The following is a 22,048-nucleotide window of genomic DNA, read 5'->3' on the forward strand; positions in this document are numbered from 1 at the left end:
TAGGAGTGGTTTCACTGAAATTTTTATTAAAAAAAAAAAAATGAACCTTCAACACTTTTGGCATATACTTAGCTGAGCTTTTAAAGTCAGATGTGAGGTCTTACGTCATCAGAGCACAAGGATGGAGTGTTGGACGTGGGAAAGTTCAGATAGGAGGCGCTGAGATGCTACACCGAATGTAGAAGAATCATGGCCTCACTCAAAAGCAAAAAACTCCACCAAGGAGAAACTGAAGGTATAGATTAACTTGCCACAAGAATACAGTTGTGGGGTGAGGAGCAGAAGGCAAACTCCTCAAGACGACGACGACTGTCATCTAGAACAGCATTACTTAGGTAAAATGTCAACTACTAAAACCAAAGCAACTCTGCATCTACCACGGTCTGCAACAGGATAACAGAAGTCTATTGTAAAGGAAAAAAAGAACAAATCAAACTACTCAAAACTAAGTGGGTGTACTCAAGGACTCACAGCAGCTATGGTTCTTAACATTCCACCATGGATAGGGGAGGGGTCCGTGAGGTCCCACCCCTCCCAGAGGATCCACTGACAGAAAATGGACACCGGACAAGGAAGACACAGTCCTCAGTGGTGTGGTCACTGACTCCCCATCCTATGCTCATGAAAACAATCCTAATTTAATTCAGTGACGCGCGCGCGCGCGCGCGTACACACACACACACACACACACACATCCTGAAAGTGGAAGGGGTCTTCTCAGGAAGAATGGTTTCAGCAGGAAAGAAAGCAGAATGAGAGTTGGCAACAGTAGGCGAAAACGACCAAAATTCACTATTATACACGTATGAAACTGTCAATGAATTAATTTTTTTTAAATGACTTTTAAAGGGGCCAGAGAGTTGTCTCAGCAGGTAGAATTACTCTGTCAGGCCTGACACTCTAAGTTCAACCCCCAGAACCCACACAGTAGAAGGCAAGAACTAGTCCCTACAAGTTGTCCTCTGGCCTCCACATACATGGCATAGCACACATGCACTCGAGCACACACGCACACAGAATAGACATCAAAAAGTTCTAGTTACAAAGGAAGAACTCAGACCTAAGAAATGGAATTAAAACGGGTGTAATAGTGGTTAGAGTACCTAAGTATCACTGCCAAGCTGCTCTGGTTCTGAGGTCACAAAGGCAAGAGCAAGAGAGAGCAAGCTTACTCGACCTTCTTAGCCAAAACTGTGATTTCCAAGTGGCAGCCACAGGCCACACGTGGATGCTGGGACCTCAAAACGGTAATGGCATACTGGATGTCAGAGGCTCGTTAGAAATTTCTATAAAATATCCCTTAACTATTTATACTAATTATATGTAGATATGATAATATTTTGGACATATTGGATTAAATCAAAAATGTTACTAAACTTAAAGAAGAATCAGTTCAAACACAAATACTAAGAAACTAATAAGCCTATCTCAGAATGGAGGTTTTCAGAAAGCAGAAATTATCATATTTTTCTTCTTTTTTTTTCACCACCACTTCCCATTTTCCTAGTAAAAGCTCATTCCCACAAGAGATGATTTTAATTTCATACTGTTGTTGTTTTGTTCACTTTTCTATTTTCTGGCTTGTCTTGAGGGGTCCTAAGGGCAAGGAGAACATCAGCCTGGAGTCTGTGAGTCCAGAGACGCTGACATTCGCCAACACACTCCACATGGCATCCTGGACCTACACACACCAGTCACTGTACAACAGAGAAAACAACATCGACGTGGGGCATTGTCCATGCCAAATACATAAATCCCTGAATACACATCTTTCCTGGACTTACATCTGGCTCTGGAAGTAAGACAGCAGGTTCCCAGTCCCATCAGTCTTAAGTGGGGAAGTGAGCACTTTTGGGGATGGCGTACTGAGATAACAGAAAACCTAAACATGGAGCATAGTCTTGCAAGATAATGGTAAACAGTTCTAAGCATAATTTCTGTTGCTCTATTTTGAACTATGCAAACGGAGGCTACAGCTCAGTGGTAGAGCATCTGCCAGGCTTGCCCAAGTCTTCAGTAACACACATTCATATTTATTCATTCTCTGTCTTTCCACATATACACATATCCATACTACAAATTAGAATTGAGTCATAAAAAAATTCTTAGATCATAGATAACAGGTTGGGGGGGGTGTGGTTCAGTTGGTAGAGAGTTGGTCTAGCACCAAGTCCTGGGTTCCATCTCCAGTACTGCATACACCAGGGGTAGTTGCATAGGCCTGTAATCCTAGTACTTGGAAGGGAAAAGCAGAAGAATTACAAGTTCAAGGTCATCTTTGGCTACATAATGTATTCAAAAGACCAGCGTGGTTAACATGAGACCCTGTCTTCAAAAGAGTAATTAAATACGTGATAAAACATACAATTGCAGAGATTTCCATTATAACACTGCAATAGCTAAAAGTTCAGAAACCTAAGAGTCAAGTAAGAATGGACTAAGAACAGTAGAATGTAAACTGTATGTAAAAAGTATGTAAATAAGCATGATGTCTAGTTCATGTGATTTGTTGCCCAGAATTAATATTAGTTATCAGAGTCATAGTCATGCATGTGGTGGCACACGCCTTTAATCCCAATACTCAGGAGGCAGAGCCAGGCAGATCTCTGTGAGTTCGAGGCCAGCCTGGTCTACAAAGTGAGTTCCAGGAAAGGCACAAAGCTACACAGAGAAACCCTGTCTCAAAATAAAAAAATAAAAAATAAAAAATAAAGAATTATTCTTTTCATATAATTTTTTAAAAAAACATAAAGTGAAAAGTTTCCTGGATTATCTTGACAAATAGTAATTTAACTGACACAGACAGCTTTTAAGACTATCCAATAGCCCAAATATAATACCAAATAACATGAACAAAAAAACAGTACTAAAATAAAGAGGATGAAATGAAAGCCTTACTTTGCATGCATCAGACAACACCATCCTTTTACACCATCTGCATGCCAACAACAGAGCTCTGTTCCCTGGCCCCAGCTTTTAATCCCAGCCATCTATGTCCCATGTCAGCTCTGGGCATCAGCCAAGCAAAAACTATGGCTCCGTGGCTCTCCCTCTGATGTGAATAAGACATGCTTCCTTACTCATCCGAGAGGCTGCTGAAATATTCTAGCATCATTGATGTGTGGCCAGAGCTGTGCAGGAGGAAATGATATGGAAAAAGGCTGGGCCATAAGAATGGCTTTTGCATTGGGACAATTAGTTATTTGAAGGTTTTATTATTTTCATTAAAACTGTAGCTATATTATAAATTTTTTCAGGCCACACAGAACAGTCATAATAAAACACAGTAAATTATCTTCTGAAATCACATTATTCACCATAATGGTTGTCATTAATATTTAGTGCTTGTGATGTTTTACTTTTGTTTCAAAATCTATCTTTGGGTGCTAAAAATGATGACAGACACCAAAGAAGCTGAGGCAGGAGGATGGTGGGAGCCCAGGAGTAAATAGCGGAGATACTTGTCTCAAAAACAAAATAAGGAGACTGAAGAGAGGGCTCAGCAGTTAAGAAGCACAGCTGCTCCTGCAGAGGACTGGGTTTGGTCCCCAGCACCCACAGCAGCTCACACACATCTATAATTCCACTTCCAGGGGATCCAGTGCCGCCTTCTGGCCTCTGCAGGCAGGAGGCACACATGTGGTGCACATATAAACATGCAGGCAAAGTGTCATACACATAGCAATATAAAAATCCTTCTTTTAAATGTTTTCAAGAAATTGATTGTGGTAATATTGTGTTCCCCAATGTATTGTGCACCTTAATAAACTTATCTGGGAACAGAGAACAGAACAGCCACTAAATAGACATAGAACCCAGAAAATGGTGGCACACACACCTTTAATCCTAGCATTCCTAAGGCAGAGATTCATCCGGATCTCTGTGAGTTCAAAGCCACACTGGAAACAGTCAGGCATGGTGACACACACCTTTAATGCCAGGAAGTGATGGCAGGAAGCAGAAAAGTATATAAGGCGTGAAAACCAGGAACTAAAGTCTGTTAAGCTTTTAGGCTTTTGAGTAGCAGTTCAGCTGAGATCCATTCGGATGAGGACACAGGGGCTTCTAGTCTGAGGAAACGAGATCAGCTGAGGAATTGGCGAGGTGAGGTTGGCTGTGACTGGTTCTGTTTCTCTGATCTTTCAGTGTTCATCCCAATACCTGGCTCCAGGTTCATTTTTATTAATAAGGCCTTCTAACAATTCATGCTACAATTGATTGTTTCTCACCCATTGTACTTATAAAATGTAAATTGTGTTAATTAACTACAGGCCATGCTGTAGGGAAGTAAACTCTGCTGAGTGCTGTTATGGAGTGCAAACTTGTATGTTAACACAATGAAGACAACACTCCAGAATCTGTTATGAATCATGTGTCTATGTACCCCAAAATTTATATGTTGCCATTTTTATTTTATTGAATTGAATTGCATTGTATTTTTGGTGCTAGGGATGGAAGACCTCATGCATGGGGAGACAAGCTGTGTACTTACTCCCCAGATGCCTCCAACCTGTATGTTGAAACCTTAACCCACAGTGGGAAGGAGTTAGAACACTGGCCTTTGGGATTCTGTGAATGCAGAACTCAGCCATAGAATCCTTCCATGGAGGAGAGCACATCACATGTTCTCCACCATCAGGTTTAACAGGAGACAGGCTAGAAGCAGGCTCACAGACATCAGATCTGCCAGTGCCCACAGAATGGTCTTCCCAGCCTCCAGAGCCATGAGAAATTCACAGGTGTTGCTTGAACAGCCAAGACTGTGGTATCTAATTACAGCATCTCAAACTAAGATTTCCTGGAACTCAAATTGTGCGTGTCCTGAAAACCAGCCCACAGTGCTTTAAAATTAACATATAAGGCATACGACCACTGTGGGGATCCCTGTGAGCTTCACGGACACAGGAAAACATTAGCGTGAGGTAAAGAAAGATATTTGGTTCGCTCAATGTCGTTAGCCAACATCGATTCAAACTTCTGAAGCCTGACACCAGGCCAGTTTATTTAGACACATTTAAGTCTAGTACGATTTTGGAAAAAAGTTTCCTGGTAGCAATTATCCCAATCCCATATGGTCAATAAATCTTAAGATGTGACTACACAGAAACTCTTTTGAAAAATATGCATGACCTCCACCATGAATGATTGCTTAAGGGCCTAGGATCTGGTGTGGTCTCTGATCAAGATAGCATAGAGGTCAGCAGGCTCTAAACTACACGTGACATCTCCCCTGAGGATGGGTTCTATTGACTGAGAAACAAAGATAAAGATAAAGGTCAAGGGAGGGAGAGTCTGCAGTAAACATTCTGGGGGATTTGGGTGAGGTATGGCTCTAGAGGTAGTCACCAAATGTCACCAGGTTATTAACAAGATCCACTCTCAGCCTTCGGGATGGAAAGCAGATATTCATTCACTCCGTTGAGGAGATAACTCAGCATGATTAACACTCCAGGTTTCTCCAATGCTTATCTGTGAGCCTTCTACACACCACAGAATCCACTTAAAGTCACACATTTCAGGAGCATTTAGTATACCTGCAGGGTTAAGCAGTAACTGTGTACATATGTATCATATGTACAGTTGTGTCACTACTGTGTGTGTGCTAGGAAAGGTAAATTTGATTGTTTATAGATAATCTTGCAACAAATACAACACTGAAAATTTTCACTGAGTGAAACACATATCACGTAAGAGTCATATTCAGAGGACATGCAACTCATGGATTTGCTATTCTCCTTTACCGCAAAGAGAAACTAGAGTCCATCAGAGTATCTACCGTTGTGGCAGTAACTAAATAAAATGTAGTAAAGTTGGATCGCATGCAGAAATCATCTAGCTCTATGTGTATCAGATAGGCAAAGCTCAGAAGCAGTCTAGTAAACATAAAAGATAAGTGTACAAAACTTGGATGACATAAAAATCATGCATGTAAAAAAAAGACATACAAACTAAGCAGGTTGGGTGAGCCTGTGGGGAAGCACCTCCTTAAGTCTACTGGAATTGACAGGTGCTAGGCAGGCCCACTGGCAGGCTCACATGCGTGAAAACATCAAACAAAATATTTTCCTTATTTAAACTCTATTGAATACCCGGATTGACTTTAAAGGTCCAAAAAGAATATTCAACAAATTGGTGACATTCGTTGCCTTGGCGAGAGTAAGAAAATACCAGAATTTGGAGGGTACTTGGAGTTCTGTCATATTTTCTCCAAAGAAAACATATTCATCCATTGCTTACATGATTAAAAATAATGTGAAATACGTCTCATAGGCAGAGACCATAAGTATGAAATCATGTGCTGTGTATGGATCCCCACACCCAACACACACACAAACACACACACACACACACACACACACACACACACACACACACACACACAGGTGATCTTACCAATTTGGATTCTCCACACTTTCCCGGAAGACAGACTCTTCCCTCATGGATGCATACTGTGTCCACGTGAGGCAGTGACTCCGTATAGCCATGTTCCTTTCCTGAAGACTGAGCCACGATTCCTCTTCTAGCTGGACATTAGGTACCTTTAAAATACTCACCTGTCCAACAGAGAGAGGACAGCGTTCTCAATTTAGGAAGAGCAAGCTACATGAAGACTGCCTAGGGTAGATCTCAGCCTTAGATCACAAAAGGGACAAGTGGTCCTGATGTAGGGATGGTACTTCAGCAACACCCCTCAGTCTCTGATAATCAGACACACTGTGGCCTCACTACATGCTGCCCGGGACTTGCAAATGGCCCAGGACTGATGTAGGCCACTAAACAAGTTATCAGCTGCCTCATGTCTCCTCTGGGGCAGGCCTTCTTGCGTTGATGGATTCTCATCAGACCCACCTACACGCTCCCATGCAGGGCAGTATCCAGAGAAATATTTTCCTACTTGTAATCTCTGTTCAGTCCCTAGAAATCGATGCTTTCCCAGGTGGAGAGGACAAGGAAAGCTACAAAGGCAGAATTGTACAAGTCAAAGCCTTAAATTATTTAAGAATTGAGATACAAGACGAACTTGAATGCCTTTTTAAATAATAGATTCAAAGTGCGTATATAGGGCAAAGGCAGCTATGAACTCTGGAAAAGCTAGTGATAATTTGCCGCTGAAGCGCAACACAGCTTTCCATCTGCAAGTCAAAAGAGGTTCATCTTCTTCGTGGTTCTAGCTTTCTTTCCACTAAGGGAATAACTGTTTTAACCCACGATGAGGAATGGATGGGAGCTGCCATTTTTCCTAGTATAAGCACAGCAATTTAATCTGCAAGCTAATCCTTAGTGCCCAGAGTCATTCTGTATCACACAGGGAATCTCTCCTGAGGCATTTTTTTAAGTGCCTATCAAGACGCTCTCCTCTTATGTATTAGAAGACCCCCATCAAAAATCCTACATTGTGAATGAAGGGCTCCATAACTGTTTCAAGTACTGAGAATAAAAGACAGCAAGTGCTCAGCCAGAGATGGGACATCGATACCAAACAGCTCCAGGTTCAGGGAACCCGGTGGAAGAGGGGAAAGAGGGAATGTAGGAGAGGAGTGCTGTAGAAGGCTATCCTACGGACATGGCATGGCTATTGTACCTATGAACTCAGAAGAGCTGTGCTTACCTGCATTAGACCTGCGTAAGAGCAAGCCAGTTAAAAATCCAGCATAGACAGCACAGACAGGGGAGGGCTTAGCTGAGGAGTTATTGCAGTTGAAGTCTCCTAAAGTCGAGAGAGCTACTTTTCTTTGGAGGGGTACCCATACCCCAGTGGATAACTACAAACCCAAGCAGATATGGGCAACACTAACTAGACTCAACGATTTTAAAAATAACAATACTAAAGCCAGGCGGTGGTGGTGCACGCCTTTAATCCCAGCACTCGGGAGGCAGAGCCAGGGCGGATCTCTGTGAGTTCGAGGCCAGCCTGGGCTACCAAGTGAGTTCCAGGAAAGGCGCAAAGCTACACGGAGAAACCATGTCTCGAAAAACCAAAAATAAATAAATAAATAAATAAATATAGGAGAACATGAAGTTGGGAGGGAGATTCTGAAGGAAGTTGGAGGGGGAAGGGATAGATAAGATCGAGACATATATGTATGTGTGTATACATATATGTGTATATGTATACATATATATGTGTGTGTGTGTCTACATATATACACATGGAATTTTCAGAATAAATAAAAGCCATTTTTTAATACTTCTACAGCTAGGCATGGTAGTACACACGTGTTATTTCAGAACTTAGAGATGGCCAACGTCAGAAGATTATCCTCAGTTTGAGGCCAGCCTGGGCTACACCCTAAGTTCCAGGCCCACCAAGGCTATGGAGTGAGGGAGGCCCTCTCTGAAGAAGAAAAATCCGTGTTTGGTTCAAGCCATGCAAATGATGCTTTCAACTTACCTCCGTCCAACACAGAATCATCAGAGTGCTTGAGGGTTTCAAAGAGAGAAAACAATTTTCTATCATGAAGATTCCGGCATCAGTGACCTTATTTCACAGACATACACACCAAAAGGCTTGCACGGGGCACTAAGAATTCTATGCTTTCAGAGACGGCTGTTACTTTTGACAGTGCATTGCAAAACACAAGTGTGCACTTCCTAACCGAACATGACACTAATACGATCTTCACACTTCTTATTGTTCCTACCTATTGCAAACCACGGACAGACTAGTGAAGACACCACTTCGTTCAAAATGCCAAAAGTGCCCACAAAATAATCATCAAATCTCCCCACATCCACAAAGAGCCCTTCTCAGAAGGGACAGAGATGAGACACCCCAGCAGCATCTACTAAAACTGGGATGGGCATGAAAGAAATATTTCCCCTACAAAACGATGAGACTTGGGAAGTGGGAGATTCTGACACTACTTTAGATCAGAAAATGCTGTCTTTTTCTATGACTATTAAAACTCCTCAATTTTGTACCCACTGTGATTAAACTCTGAAATGAATTTACCTTTCTTAAAATTTCTGGAACCACATTCTGACAGATAGCAATCCTCTTTCTATAGATGAGTCCTGTTGATTCATCTAGAAAAAGAAAATTTCATAGCCAAAAAATAATTAGGGAAAAGCGAATTCTTATCTAAGAGTCCATAGAGCTTTTTAACTCAACTTCAATTTTCAATATGTAGAATTCTTATAGATAAGGTTTAACACAAAATTAAGTTTTCCGGGGGCTGGAGAGATGACTCCATGGTTAAGAGTGCTTACGGCTCTTATAGAAAGTAAATAAGTTTGGCTCCCAGCACCTACCTCAAGCAACTCATACCTGCCTAGAACTCCACTTCCAAGGAATCCACCACATCTGGTTTCCTCAGACACCTATATCTAGGCACACATACCTTACAGACATATACATAAACAAAATATGAAATAAAAAAATTTTTAAAAAACATTCTTCTTTTCTGATCAGTTTTCTAAGCCAAATCACAAATGCTTGAGAGAATCACTTAAGCCTGTAACTAAATAACTACATAAGTCACACTCATAGAGGAATGAAATCCCTGTGACCAGAGCATTCCTGGAGGAGAGTTAAAACTAACAATAAAAATAATAAGTGAAGTTAGATGAGAGAAAACAGAAAAAAAGACAAACTGTAAAGTACTGTCATTTCTCTATGAATTGCTAAGGCTCAGACACAAGGCAAGGTTTCTCAGTGCTCTGAATACAGCTTTCCTAACAACCCCTGTTGCAAACACTATGGCCACCAGGAACCCGCAGTCAGGAAACAAATGTTCCACCCCTAGCAGCCCTTTGGTAACCTCAGACAACGTGAGCAACACATACATTAAAAAAGGAGTCCCTTCTGGGCATGGTGGCACATGCATTTAATCCCAGCCCCTGGGAGGCAGAGGTAGTTGGCTCTCTGTGAGTTCTGGGCTAGCCTGGTGAACATAGCAAGTTTCAGGTCAGCCAGGATTAAATAGTGAAAGAAAAAAAAAAAAATGGAGGCAAAGATGACATCCTGAAATGAACAGGATTGTTTACCATGTGACAGATAATGACTTCCAGCCTTTTAAAAGTTAGGTCATGAGGGAAGTAACAGATCCAGGACTTGAAATCAGGTTTGTCTCAGGCCAGAGAGCAAGCTTGTCCCATACTACATACAGGTCCATGAGAAGAAGTTTACAGTCTATTTCTATAGCTGCAGGTATGCAGAAAGCAGCCCCATAAATAAGACGGTTTCATGTTTACGCAGCACAGGGGAAGCTGCAGCCACATCACCAACAGCAACACCGGTGGTTTCTGAGGCTGAAGAGCATGCTGGGCCAGGCTCTGGTGTCTCCACAGGCTTGTGCATCAAGTGCGCACATCATCAGAGCTCCCGGCACTGCCCACGCCTCAAGTCCCAACACTAGCAGTCACAATGTCTCCCCTGAAGAAGGAAATGCAGAGATCACCAAAGACCCCCGAGGTGGAGCAGTCATCATTTTCTGAAAGGGGTCATGGGGTATATAATTTAGATTTGTGGGCCATATGGTCTCTTTTGCAAATACTCAGCTCTTGCTATAACTCAGATAAAGCAGCCATCAATAGCATACAAACAGAGGGAGTGGCTAATGTGCAACAAAACCTTGCTTACAAAAACACCCAGCATGAGCCATAATTTGCCAAACCACAGTAGGGTTCACAATGGCTTCATTGCTGTAAATTGCTTAGATTTACAGCAATGTCACATCTATCTGCTATTTCTCAATAGCCCGGGCTAGCCTTGAATTCCTGATTCTCCTGCCTCCACATTTCAATGGCTGGGATTACAGACATGAGCCGCACCATGCCTGGTTTCATCTGTGTGCTATCTACAAATGTTTTGCCATCTAAAAATTGACATGGGACAGAGATACAGTCAAATGAGCTTGGGCAGGTGAGTCTCTCTGTGCTTTACTACCCTGCATTAAATGGGAATGATCTTAATTCCTAACTCAAACATTTCTAAACGTTGAACGAGCTAATCAAAGTAAGATGTTGGCACACATTAAGTACTTCAACATGTCACCTGCGCAGCCTCAGTCTTACCATCAACTATAATTTAGAAAGTGACAAGAGCCCTGTAATAGATAGATATAATAGACATACACACAGACACAGACATAGACACACACACACAGACACACAGACACACACACACACACACACACACACACACACACACAAATACATCCTTTACAAAGTCAGTATACTTAATGAGCATAACTAAAGTACGGGCATATTCAGAGAGCTTACCTTTCTTTTCTTCCACAGTTTTTACAGAGATGACATTTTTATCCATGGGGTTGGGATACTAAATGAAAACACATAAAGAAAAGTTAGCATTCTCTTTTGTCAACATGAATTAGCTGATAGAAATGACAGGTACCTGTAGGACCAGTAAACATCTTCCAAGAAACATCTATGTAAAACCCAGTTTTAAATCAAGGATATTGGTTTTACCATTTGGACTCAAACAAATGAGGCGGGCTTTCATGAAATCCAGGAGCAATTTATTTCATTTGGAGTGTGGGGATCTTGCCCACATATGTATGTGTACCATGTGAGTGCTTGGTGCCAAAGAGAGGATCAGAGGGCGACAGAACCCCCAAGAACTAGAGTTACAGATGATTATGAACTGCCACATCAGTGCTGGGAATTGAACCCAGGTCCAACAAGAGTAACAAGTGCTCTTAGTCAATGAGCCATCCTTCCATCCCTAGGAAAACCTTTAGATCCTATATAAGCCCTGAGCAGAGATGAGAATGAGGTTGGAATAAATAATAACAACAACAATAATAATAGTGATGAACCAGCCTAACATAAACCAAGAATGTTCTTGGAGCCAGACCTGTGCTAAATGCCTTAATTATACCATCCTGTCTAACTCTGATAGCTATTCTGTTGTGAAGGAGTTACATAATATTAGCCCCAATTTTCAAAAGTAGGAACTGGATGAAGACTGGGTTGATTCAGGAATTAAATAGGCCAGTCCAAAACAGAGAGAATTCCTTTACTACTACTCTGGACCATGGTCTAGTGACTGTGTTAGAACCTCAGGAAATAATAATAAAAGGATAGGATGTCAGGCACACAGAAGATATTCAATAAATAATTTATTTCCTTATTAAATTGCCCTGGAAGACAATTTAGATACACCAATGTTGCTAACATCTACCACTTTTAACCTACTCAATTTACATACATAGTCTGTTAATTCTCAAAAGCATAACATGAAGTTATGTTTTCTTTTCTATTTCCTATATGGGAGATGAGGCTTGGAAAAACTAAATACCCTGTTAAAATCGTTAATAATTACTGCACCTGGGATAATGTAACTTACCCCGGATATTGTCTGGCTACCTCCACATCCATTGTGAAGTCACCTCTGAGGTACTCTAACCCAACCTTTCCATTACTCAGATGTGGGAGGAGAGAGAGGATATGAATCTCTCAAAGCCACAGGATAAAGTGGCTCCTAACTGGAGACTGATGCTCTTGGCTATCTCCTGCCCCCTACTCAGGTCCCCAGCTTCATCACGTGATCAAATGGCATCTTAACACACTAAGCAGAAGCCAAGTGCACTGCCCAGGCTGAGGTGGGGAGAGGAGTCCTTTGCCTGAAGATCTTGAACTTCAGGACTCCCGAATCCTTAGAAATTAAATATAAAACTCTATCAGTATGGGTCTCAAAGAACCAAAATTACGAATGAAAAGGCATTTGTGCATGCATTCACTTGGTTCAGTCCTTAATGGAAAGGCTCCAAATTACAATGATTGCCTCCATGAAGCTTAGCCCTCTGGAGAGCAATGCCAGTATGAGAAGGATGGGCTGAGGATTCTGCTCCTCTACAAAGGAGACTTCCTGCACACAGCTCCTTAAACCATGAGGACGGGTGTGTGAATTAGCCTTTTTACACTAACGTAAAATGAAATTGTTTCCTTACTGTATTCCAGCTTGTTCATCACATACCCATAAACGCATTCTGACTAAGTGTTAAAGTCACGCTGTAATTGTCGGAAGATAACGAAACTAAATTATGAAGGAAAACAGAATGCATCACCAGACAGGCACAGTAATAAAACTTTCTCAGTGCTGATTATATCACTAAATTATCAGTGAAATTCTTACAGGTTAAACTACCCTACTTCACACTTCCATTTAATTTTCATTTTACCTAATGAAAAGGGATATTCATTTAAATAATAAGGTCCCTCTTCATCTTGTTTATGATTAGACAGGTAGAAAGGTGAGAGATAGATAGGTAGGTAGGTAGATAGATAGATAGATAGATAGATAGATAGATAGATAGATAGATAGATTCTTATCTTTGAGTTTTAGTGCCATGAAGAGACATCATGGCCACAGCAGCTCTTATGAAGGAAAACATTTCATTGGAGCTGGCTTACAGTTCAGAAGTTTAGTCCATTATTGTCATGGTGGGAAGCATGGCAGCATGCAGTCAGACATGGTGCTGGAAAAGGAGCTGAGAGTTCTACAACTTGATCCACAGGCAGCAGGATAAACCAGTGCCTGGCTTGAGCTTCTGAGGCCTCAAAGCCCACCCCCAGTGACACACCTACTCCAACAAAGCCACACCTCCTAATAGTGCCACTCCCTATGAGCCTATGGGAGCCATTTTCTTTCAACTACCATAGATAGATAGATAGATAGATAGATAGATAGATAGATAGATAGATAGATAGATAGATAGAGATAGAGATTATAGATAGATGACAGATAGATAGATAGATAGATAGATATAGATAGATAGATGATAGATATAGATAGATGATAGAGAGAGAGATAAATAGACAGACATATAGATAGACAGACAGACAGACAGATAGACAGATAGACAGATAGACAGACAGATAGCCAAATACTGTTCCAGACACTGAGGATATGGTTGTGAAATGAAAACCATGTAGAAGAAACAAACAAGAGCAGTAAATAAATATGTCAGATCTCCTTAAGAAAATAGGACAGCGTGGAAAACACTTAAGGGTCACTCATTTTACAATCCTTGCAAACAGCTGTAGGAAAATGGAACTTTTAATAGCGGAACATGAGACCATGAACTGTTCACTCTAATAAATATCATTCGCAAAATCGAAGTTGTTTTCCTTCATGAGTTAACAGACATAAACCTCAAGTTTCCATAAAGAATGGCAAAAGAAATTAGAGGTCTGGGTGAAATAGCTGAATGCCACGACATGGATGGTGTGAATTGTAACGCTTTTCAGCAATTAAAAGTGCATTGAACCAAGGCTCTCTCTACCTGGCATTACTTGAAATAATAGAATGCCATCTTGTGGTAACCTACATATCCAAGTTTTAATTCTTACACACGAAATATATGAAAAGCCTGATTCTAAGGGATTAAGAGAGGAGAGGCTGCTCAGAGCTCATACTAGGATCCCTTCCCACCAGCCTCATGGTTTCTGAACATCTATTCAAACACCACATGACTATGGAACTGATCCAGCCAGATCCAAATATACACTGTGCCCACTCTGAGCATGTTATATAGTGGCTGCTCCACACGATCCCATTTAGTTCTCTTCCAAACAGGGAAACATACTAACAAGTATTATGATATGAACTCTTCTTGTTAAAAGTCTCATGTGTAAATCCTGCACACGAACAGAGATGAGCCTGCCCATCCCCTCTCCATACCAGACACTCCTGGAAGCAACATGGTCTGTTGACCCAGTTTCTGCCAAAAAGCCCTTGTCTTTTTTGAGCCTGGTTCAATGGATGTGTATACACATCAGGTGCACTGTATTTTATCAGAGTCTGGAGATTTCTCAAGGTACATTTGGCTTTATTTTTTATCTTCTTTATGATTTTACTTCCTTCATAGAAAAAGCAGGCAAATTCTTTTCCTTTCCCAAGATATAAGTCTACTGCAACACTAACAAAGGTAAAATACATACTTCTAAGATTGTCACCCATTCATTCCTTTTCATTTTCCTTTTTACATATTACAAGAGGCCAGGCCGGGTGGTGGTGGCGCACACCTTTAATCCCAGCACTCGGGAGGCAGAGCCAGGAGGATCTCTGTAAGTTCGAGGCCAGCCTGATCTACAGAGCGAGATCCAGGACAGGCACCAAAGTTAACCAGAGAAACCCTGTCTCGAAGAAAGAAAAAGAGGCCATAAACCATTTGAATGGAGGTATATTGAATGGGTAGATAAAGCTACTCCTAGAATCCATAGGTTATTAAATGAAAATCCCATTTCCAGGGATGGGCTACCTCCCTCCAATATCCCTCGGGAGCCTCCAAAATAACACAGGTGGTTGCCACTGCTGTTGGCTGCCCACTAGCACTAGATGGTTAGACCCTGTTGATGAAGACAGCACATGCTCTGGGCTAAGGACACTGGGAAACTAAGCTGGAGGTGAGCTGGATGCTCCCTCCCTGGTGACTGGCCCTCACAGTGTCAGCAGTGCTGAGACAGCTGTGGGGAACCTGTCCGCAGCTGTCTTGCTCAGCTTTGGACCCTGCAAAGCTGTCCTGCTGAATTGCAACAGCAGCAAGTCCATTATGGGGTAACCAAACCCCGCCCCTTTTGTTGTTGTTGTTCTTGTTGTTGTTGGTTTTTTGAGACAGGTTTTCTCTGCGTAGTTTTGGTGCCTGTCCTGGATCTCACCCTGTAGATCAGGCTGGCCTGGAACTCACAGAAATTTCCGGCTCTGCCTCCCGAGTGCTGGGATTAAAGGCGTGCGCCACCACTGCCCCAGCAACCAACTACTTTTTAACTGGATTGGAGGCCTGCTTCACAGGATTGAACTAGTGCTTAGTACTGTAAGCCTAGTCAAAGTCCTGTGGCTGGAGAGGTCATGTGTCCAGTAGAAAAGCTCCTGCTGTTGTTTGCTAAATGGATATGCTGTGTTCATTGAATTGGCTTCTAAATAACTATGTTTATCATTCCCACAGATGAATATTGTTGTCCCCTCTGGGTGCAGACCCTTCTTTTTGCAGTAAGTAGTGGTTACTGAGGAGATATAACTGCTGGTCAAAGTGCTAAGAGGAAGTGACGGTTGAATGCTCAGCCCTAAAAAGGACATCTATATCACCGCCTTCAAGGCTCAGGGAACACGGTGAAAGAGGAGATTTAAAGAAAGTAGGAGCAGGAGAGGGGCTGGAATGTTGTAGAACAAGGTCTCCATAGTAGAGCACAGCCGTTGCACTCTTAAATTCATAGCAGCTGCACGAGATTGGGTCGATAGCCATCGTCCCATGAAGAGGGGACACTTACAATGGCTCAGCCTTCCCTCTCCGAAGGTCTATAGACAGTTAATGGTTGTTGTTGCGGGGGAAGGGGGCGTTCTCTTCAGTGGGGTAGCTACGGGTGAGAGATCCACACTCCTGTAGATAGGCCCTGTCCATGCTCCTGTAAGCACCCAAGTGAAACTCAGTAGCCACCCACCCGTCTCTCTGTCTCTCTTTCTCTTTCATACAACACACACACATGCACGCACACACATATGCACACACATTATGAAAGGGGGAAGTAGTTGGGAAGAGGAAGGGTATCAGCGGGTGTGGGAGGAAAACAACAGAGGGTAATGAGTCTCAATATGATAAAAATACATTACATATGCCTAACATCATAATGCAACCCATCATTACATATCACGCATACATGCTAATAAAAAGTTGTTTAAAAGGGAGGCCCAAAAAGCCATATGATGCCAAGTTTGGAGAAAGCACATTAAAGCAAATTCATAATTATGAAAGTGAGAGGCCAAGGAATTGAGTCCATCTATTATAGGAATAATATTTAGTGCACTTGTGGGTGGAGCTTTATGGGGCTATAGCCTCTACTTTTGTTTGCTAAGGGAAAGTTCATCATTCAGAAAGTAATCTCTTAAGAGCAGGAAGTTATTAAAGTATCAGCTCTCTGAAAAGTTCAGAAGTCAATACCTGCCTTTTGAGACACAGTCCTCCTCACCATAGTCAGTATCTTCATAGGAATCACCGTGGACCTGCTTTTGAATAGGGTTATCAGAGAAAGCATGAAGAATGAGGACCTGTAGAATGCCTGGCCCATTGGCACACACCATGGTGTGCTTGACCCCCTATAAGGGGATCTGGTACCCACTGCCTCCAAACATGTACAAAGGGCCTTGCTGTGTGTTCAGCTACACCGAGACATCACCATACACTGCCCAACCTTTTCATGGTCTCCATAAAGTAGCTCAATCCGGAAGAAAAGCAAAGTTGCTTGTTACCAAGATCAAACGAGTCATCAGTTAATCAACACTGCCTTCATCTGCCTGGTATGGAAACTCAAGCCTGTGAATTGCCGTACTAGGGAGGCTGGGGGAGGAGTACCAAGGGCCCAAGGCCAGTCTGAGCTACAGAGGAAGACATAATTTTAACAAATGCACTTTGCCCCACATTATATGTCTGTATATACCCCTGAGAAAGCTTGGTACAATAATCAATATGTTCCTCTCTGCTCCCTCTGACAGGAAGCACTTTCAGGACAAGGTCATGTTTTATTTATTGTCAAAGGGTGCACAGACTTACCATGAATAGCAATTAATAGGCACATAATGAATATGTAACTATTAGCACTTTGATAGATTTAAAAAAAAATCTTCTTTCACACACTAAGCCACAGCCTCCCCTGGATGAGTTACTAAGCACGCTTTAAAATTTAAATTGCACTTAAAAAATAATTTATCATGCAGATGTGCACCATTATTCATGCTCACCTTCTCCCTTATTGTTCTAAGTTAGTAAAGATTTCTGCAGACTGCTTCCACCCCCCAGCCTTTCAGGTTCACATTCCTAAACAAACATAAAGATCCCCAGAATTTAGCAAGTGCTTTGGAAGCATTTACCAAGCCCCAGCATTAAGCTAGGTGCTTACATGGAAGTGCACGCATTAATTAATAGCCCCCTAGCAACCTTAGAAGATGTCTATTAACCTTATTTTGTAGACGGGGAAACTGAGGCACGGAAACATGAAATGACCTGTTCACACCCCCACCACTGTCGGCACTACAACCTGACTTGAGAGCCATGCTCCTCCCCCACCCCCACACCTTCTCCTTCATGCCACACATCAGCTTGCAGGAGAGCCTAGGAATGGAAGACGAAAAGTGCCACCCAGCACAGGGCATAAAGGTCATCTCCAGGCTCTGCTTGACACTGAGGCCTAACATCTGGGGGAATGCAGATCCTCCTAAATGCTTCTGGGAAAGATGTGCCACCCACGTGAGTGTCAGATTGGCAAGGGAGTGAAGATGGGATCAGAAGGAAACATTATTAATTACCCAATCAGTTTTCTACTCTAAATGGAAATAGCCATTCATAAATCCCCTTTATGAGCTTAAGGGTAAACACTGATCCATTCCAGGCAACGCGCCGCTGGAATAAATAAAGCTTTAGGTCACAGATGGAAGTGAAATTTATTTTACTCTATTTTCTTACAGTATCCCAGGGATGTTTCTGGACCCTGTGTTGACTTTCATCTGTAGGGGTTTTGGTTTGTTTCCTTTTGTGAAATGGACAGTGGATGTTTCACTGTGTTGCCCAGGCTGAACTCAGCCTTCTGAGCTCAAGCAACCCTCCGCCTCAACCTCCCAAGTCCTGACTTTAGTGGAAAATTGTATACTATGAACCACTGGAGGGTGAGCTTTCTTCATGGATCAGAGTGTGTTGAATGTTTCCCGTGTTCTAGAACCTCTCTGGGGACTTGGGATACAACACAAACAGCTGGTACAAATCTCCATGGAGTTTGCCCACATTCTCAAGGAGCAAAGTCAACCTGAACAAGTCTGCAGTGAGAAACCTCAGGGTCTCTGGCCTCATTTGCACAGACAAGAAAATCCACTCATCACCCCAGCTCATTTGCATCTTTAGGAATGACTTTTAAGTCAGGCGGTGGTGGCGCACGCCTTTAGTCCCAGCACTTGGGAGGCAGAGCCAGGCGGATCTCTGGGAGTTCGAGGCCAGCTTGGTCTACAGAGCGAGATCCAGGACGGGCACCAAAACTACACAGAGAAATCCTGTCTTGAAAAGCAAAAAAATTTAAAAAAAAAAAAAAAAAAGAAGAAGAATGTCTTTAAATTCCAGGTGGGTGACATGTAAGAAAACCCCTTAGCTCCCAGCACATGAGAGACAGGTCAATCAAAAAAGCCTCCACGAGCCTCCACGAAGAAGTATCTTCTTTGCCACCACATTTGTCTACACAACCTTCTAGTCAAACAGAAGGAAAATGCTACATGATGAGTGCTGGTAAGGTAAGAACCGGACAGCTAGGAGGTGGTGATGCACGCCTTTAAGGTGGATCTCTGAGTTCAAGGCCAACCTGGGCTACAGAGCGAGTTACAGGACAGCCAGGGCTACACAGAGAAAGCCTGTCTCAGAAGGAAAAAAAAAAAAGAGTTGTATACAGAAGGGAACCAGGGAACCCAAAGACACCGTGAATGAAGTCGTCACAGAAAGCACAGCATAGCTTCTGAAGGAGCCGTGCTGGGTCTCCTAGCACTCTTCCAAGAAGAGGCTGAGGACACTACTCCACAAGCCTTGTGTCCTTTGTTTTCTAGGTACCACTCATCTTTGAAAGCACGCGGCTAATGTTTTGCCCGCAGCAGCCAGCAGACAGGTGTAAGGAGATCAGATAATCTTCGCGTTTTAAAAATAGTAGTGAATTAGAACTTGGAAGGTGAGTCTGGACGTACCAAAAGCCACAGATCAGTAGATTCTATTTAAAACACAATGTCCTCAGTTCTAAAGCAGCTTCGCCCACCATTGTGCAAAATCAGATTAAATGTCCCCAGAGCTTCTCACGTGACTGTCCCTTCTGCCTACGGCTTTGCTTTGCTTTAAAAAAAAAAAAATCATCAATTATTTTTTTTCTTCAAAATCATCTGCAGCATAAAGACTAAAAAAAAAGTAAAAGCCTATTTTGCCCAAAATATAACTCTCTCCACCCAAGGCTTTATAAAAAACACATGCCTGTCAAACTGCTACATTTTTGGTCCTCACAACCAGCCTAGAAGGTGGTGGCATCACCATGAGAAGAGGAGGCTGTGCATACAGCTGAGCATGCTGCTTATTGCATTGGGGCTCCCAATCAGGTGAGTCAGTGGACCATACCCACCCTGAGGAAGTAATTCTTTCAGAAAATATATATTTTTATAATACTTTGAGACCTTCACACAGTGTACTTTGATCATATTCACCCCTGACTCCTCCCCTTAACTTCTCCTCCCAGACATACCCCCATCTTCCTACCCACCCCAAGTTCATGTCCTTTTACTATTATTATTATTATATAATATCCCATCGACTCTAAGTTATACCGTCCATATAGTTCTAGGTGCGGGGCCATCTACTGAAGTATGGTAGACTGACCAGGAGCTACACCCTATAGGAAACTAACTCTTCCTCCCTGAGAAGCCATAAACTATCCCTAGATAATCCGTTAGGGGGGCTCACGAACCCCTTTCCACTCCATACTAGAATGCTGAGTGTCTAACAGCTCTTTGGTCTCATTTCGGGGAGTGTTTTTCTGAAGTAAGTGGTGGCTAACACAGAAACTCACAGCTAGTCAAACTGCAGAGCATAAGGGACTGTGGGGTGCACATCAACACACACACACACACACAAATACACACACAGAAGAGAGAGAGAGAAGAGAGAGAGAGAGAGAGAGAGAGAGAGAGAGAGAGAGAGAGAGAGAGAGAGACGCAGAGAGACCATTCAAAGAGGGGATAGAAAGACTGTGTGACTGTGTAAGACTCAGAGGTTGGGAGGACCAGAAATGGCTTCTGGACATAACAGGAAGTTTCACTCATAGTTCACGGTAGCTAGGGCTGCCTACATGAATCCCTTTGTGTTGATATTTTAGTTTAATTTATTTGGTTTGGGGTTTTCTGGGACAGGGTCTAGCTTAGGTAGCCCAGTGGCCACAAGTGTGTGATGACCATCCTGCCTCAGACTCACCATGGCTTGGGTTACAAGCATAAATCACCACACCTGGGTCCTTCCATAGTTCTTAAACATGCCAAACACTTAGCTGACTTATAAGAACTGCATCAGATGCTGACCGGGTGTACTTATATAAGTGACCTCAGCCACACCACATGACACTCTAAATCCAACCACATGAGCTCAGTCAACCCACAGAATCACCAGAATTAAAAGCCTGTCGCTAGGCAAGGCCACTAAGTTCTGGAGTGATTTGTTGCAGAGAAATGGCTAACAACGGCTGTGTCCCATCATCACACATCTAAGCTAAGCTTCATGTTAGATACAGGGGTCCACCCAGAAGAGCGGACCCTGAGAGGTAAATGAGCCAAAGGGCACCACACCCAGCAGAGCGGAGTCTTCAGCCACTGCCCTCACCACATCGTCTCCTGAGTGGCCACTGTGTCAGGGCTGGAAGGACAGGCTGCTGATGAGACATGGGCCTCGGATTCCGATGAGCTGAGATCCTGGCTCTCCTACCTGCTAGCTGGGGGAGCTTGAACAGTTAGTTACCTAGGCTTTTCTGAGCCTCAGTTTCCCTACGATGTGAATGAGTCAGTCATGATGACTTCTTAGGCTGCTTGGAGGAGTAGAGATGACACTATTATTCAGAGCAAATACCCACAGGTATACACACACACATACACACACACACAGACATATATACATACATAGACACATACATACACACATGTGTGTGCATAGACATACACACAGAGTAAAAGAGAGAGAGAAAGAGACAGAGGGAGGAGGGAGGAGGAGGGGAGAGAGAGGAGGAGGGAGGAATCACTTGCCAAGAAAACTCCTATCCACGTTTCAACCTTTCTTTTGTTTGTTTGCTTTTTGTTTTTCGAGACAGGGTTTCTCTGTGTAGCTTTGCGCCTTTCCTGGAACTCACTTGGTAGTCCAGGCTGGCCTCAAACTCACAGAGATACGCCTGCCTCTGCCTCCCCCGAGTGCTGGGATTAAAGGTGTGTGCCACCACCGCCCAGCTCAGCAAACCTTTTACAGATGCCACGTTTCCGAGAAAGTCTACCTAAAGGACTCCATGTGGGACTGCTGCAGGCCTCCCCACCACTGTGTAT

General features: G+C 42.8%; 1 protein-coding gene across 4 annotated transcripts in view; it reads right to left on the minus strand.

The window, feature by feature from the left end:
* Prelid2 (PRELI domain containing 2) overlaps positions 1 to 22,048 on the minus strand; it is a 73,761-nt gene that overhangs the window by 46,453 nt on the left and 5,260 nt on the right. For all 4 annotated transcript variants that reach the window (XM_037197117.1, XM_028881704.2, XM_028881703.2 and 1 more), the window contains exons 2-4: positions 11,224 to 11,281; positions 8,954 to 9,027; positions 6,394 to 6,554 (exon numbers count right to left, since the gene is read on the minus strand). In XM_037197117.1, coding sequence (XP_037053012.1) covers positions 6,394 to 6,554; positions 8,954 to 9,027; positions 11,224 to 11,269 — 281 coding nt within the window. In that variant the 5' untranslated portion in view covers positions 11,270 to 11,281. The remainder of the gene's footprint in view (positions 1 to 6,393; positions 6,555 to 8,953; positions 9,028 to 11,223; positions 11,282 to 22,048) is intronic.

The sequence above is a fragment of the Peromyscus leucopus genome, chromosome 19 (genome assembly GCF_004664715.2).
Source record: "Peromyscus leucopus breed LL Stock chromosome 19, UCI_PerLeu_2.1, whole genome shotgun sequence".
In the NCBI taxonomy this organism is placed as follows: Eukaryota; Metazoa; Chordata; class Mammalia; order Rodentia; family Cricetidae; genus Peromyscus; species Peromyscus leucopus.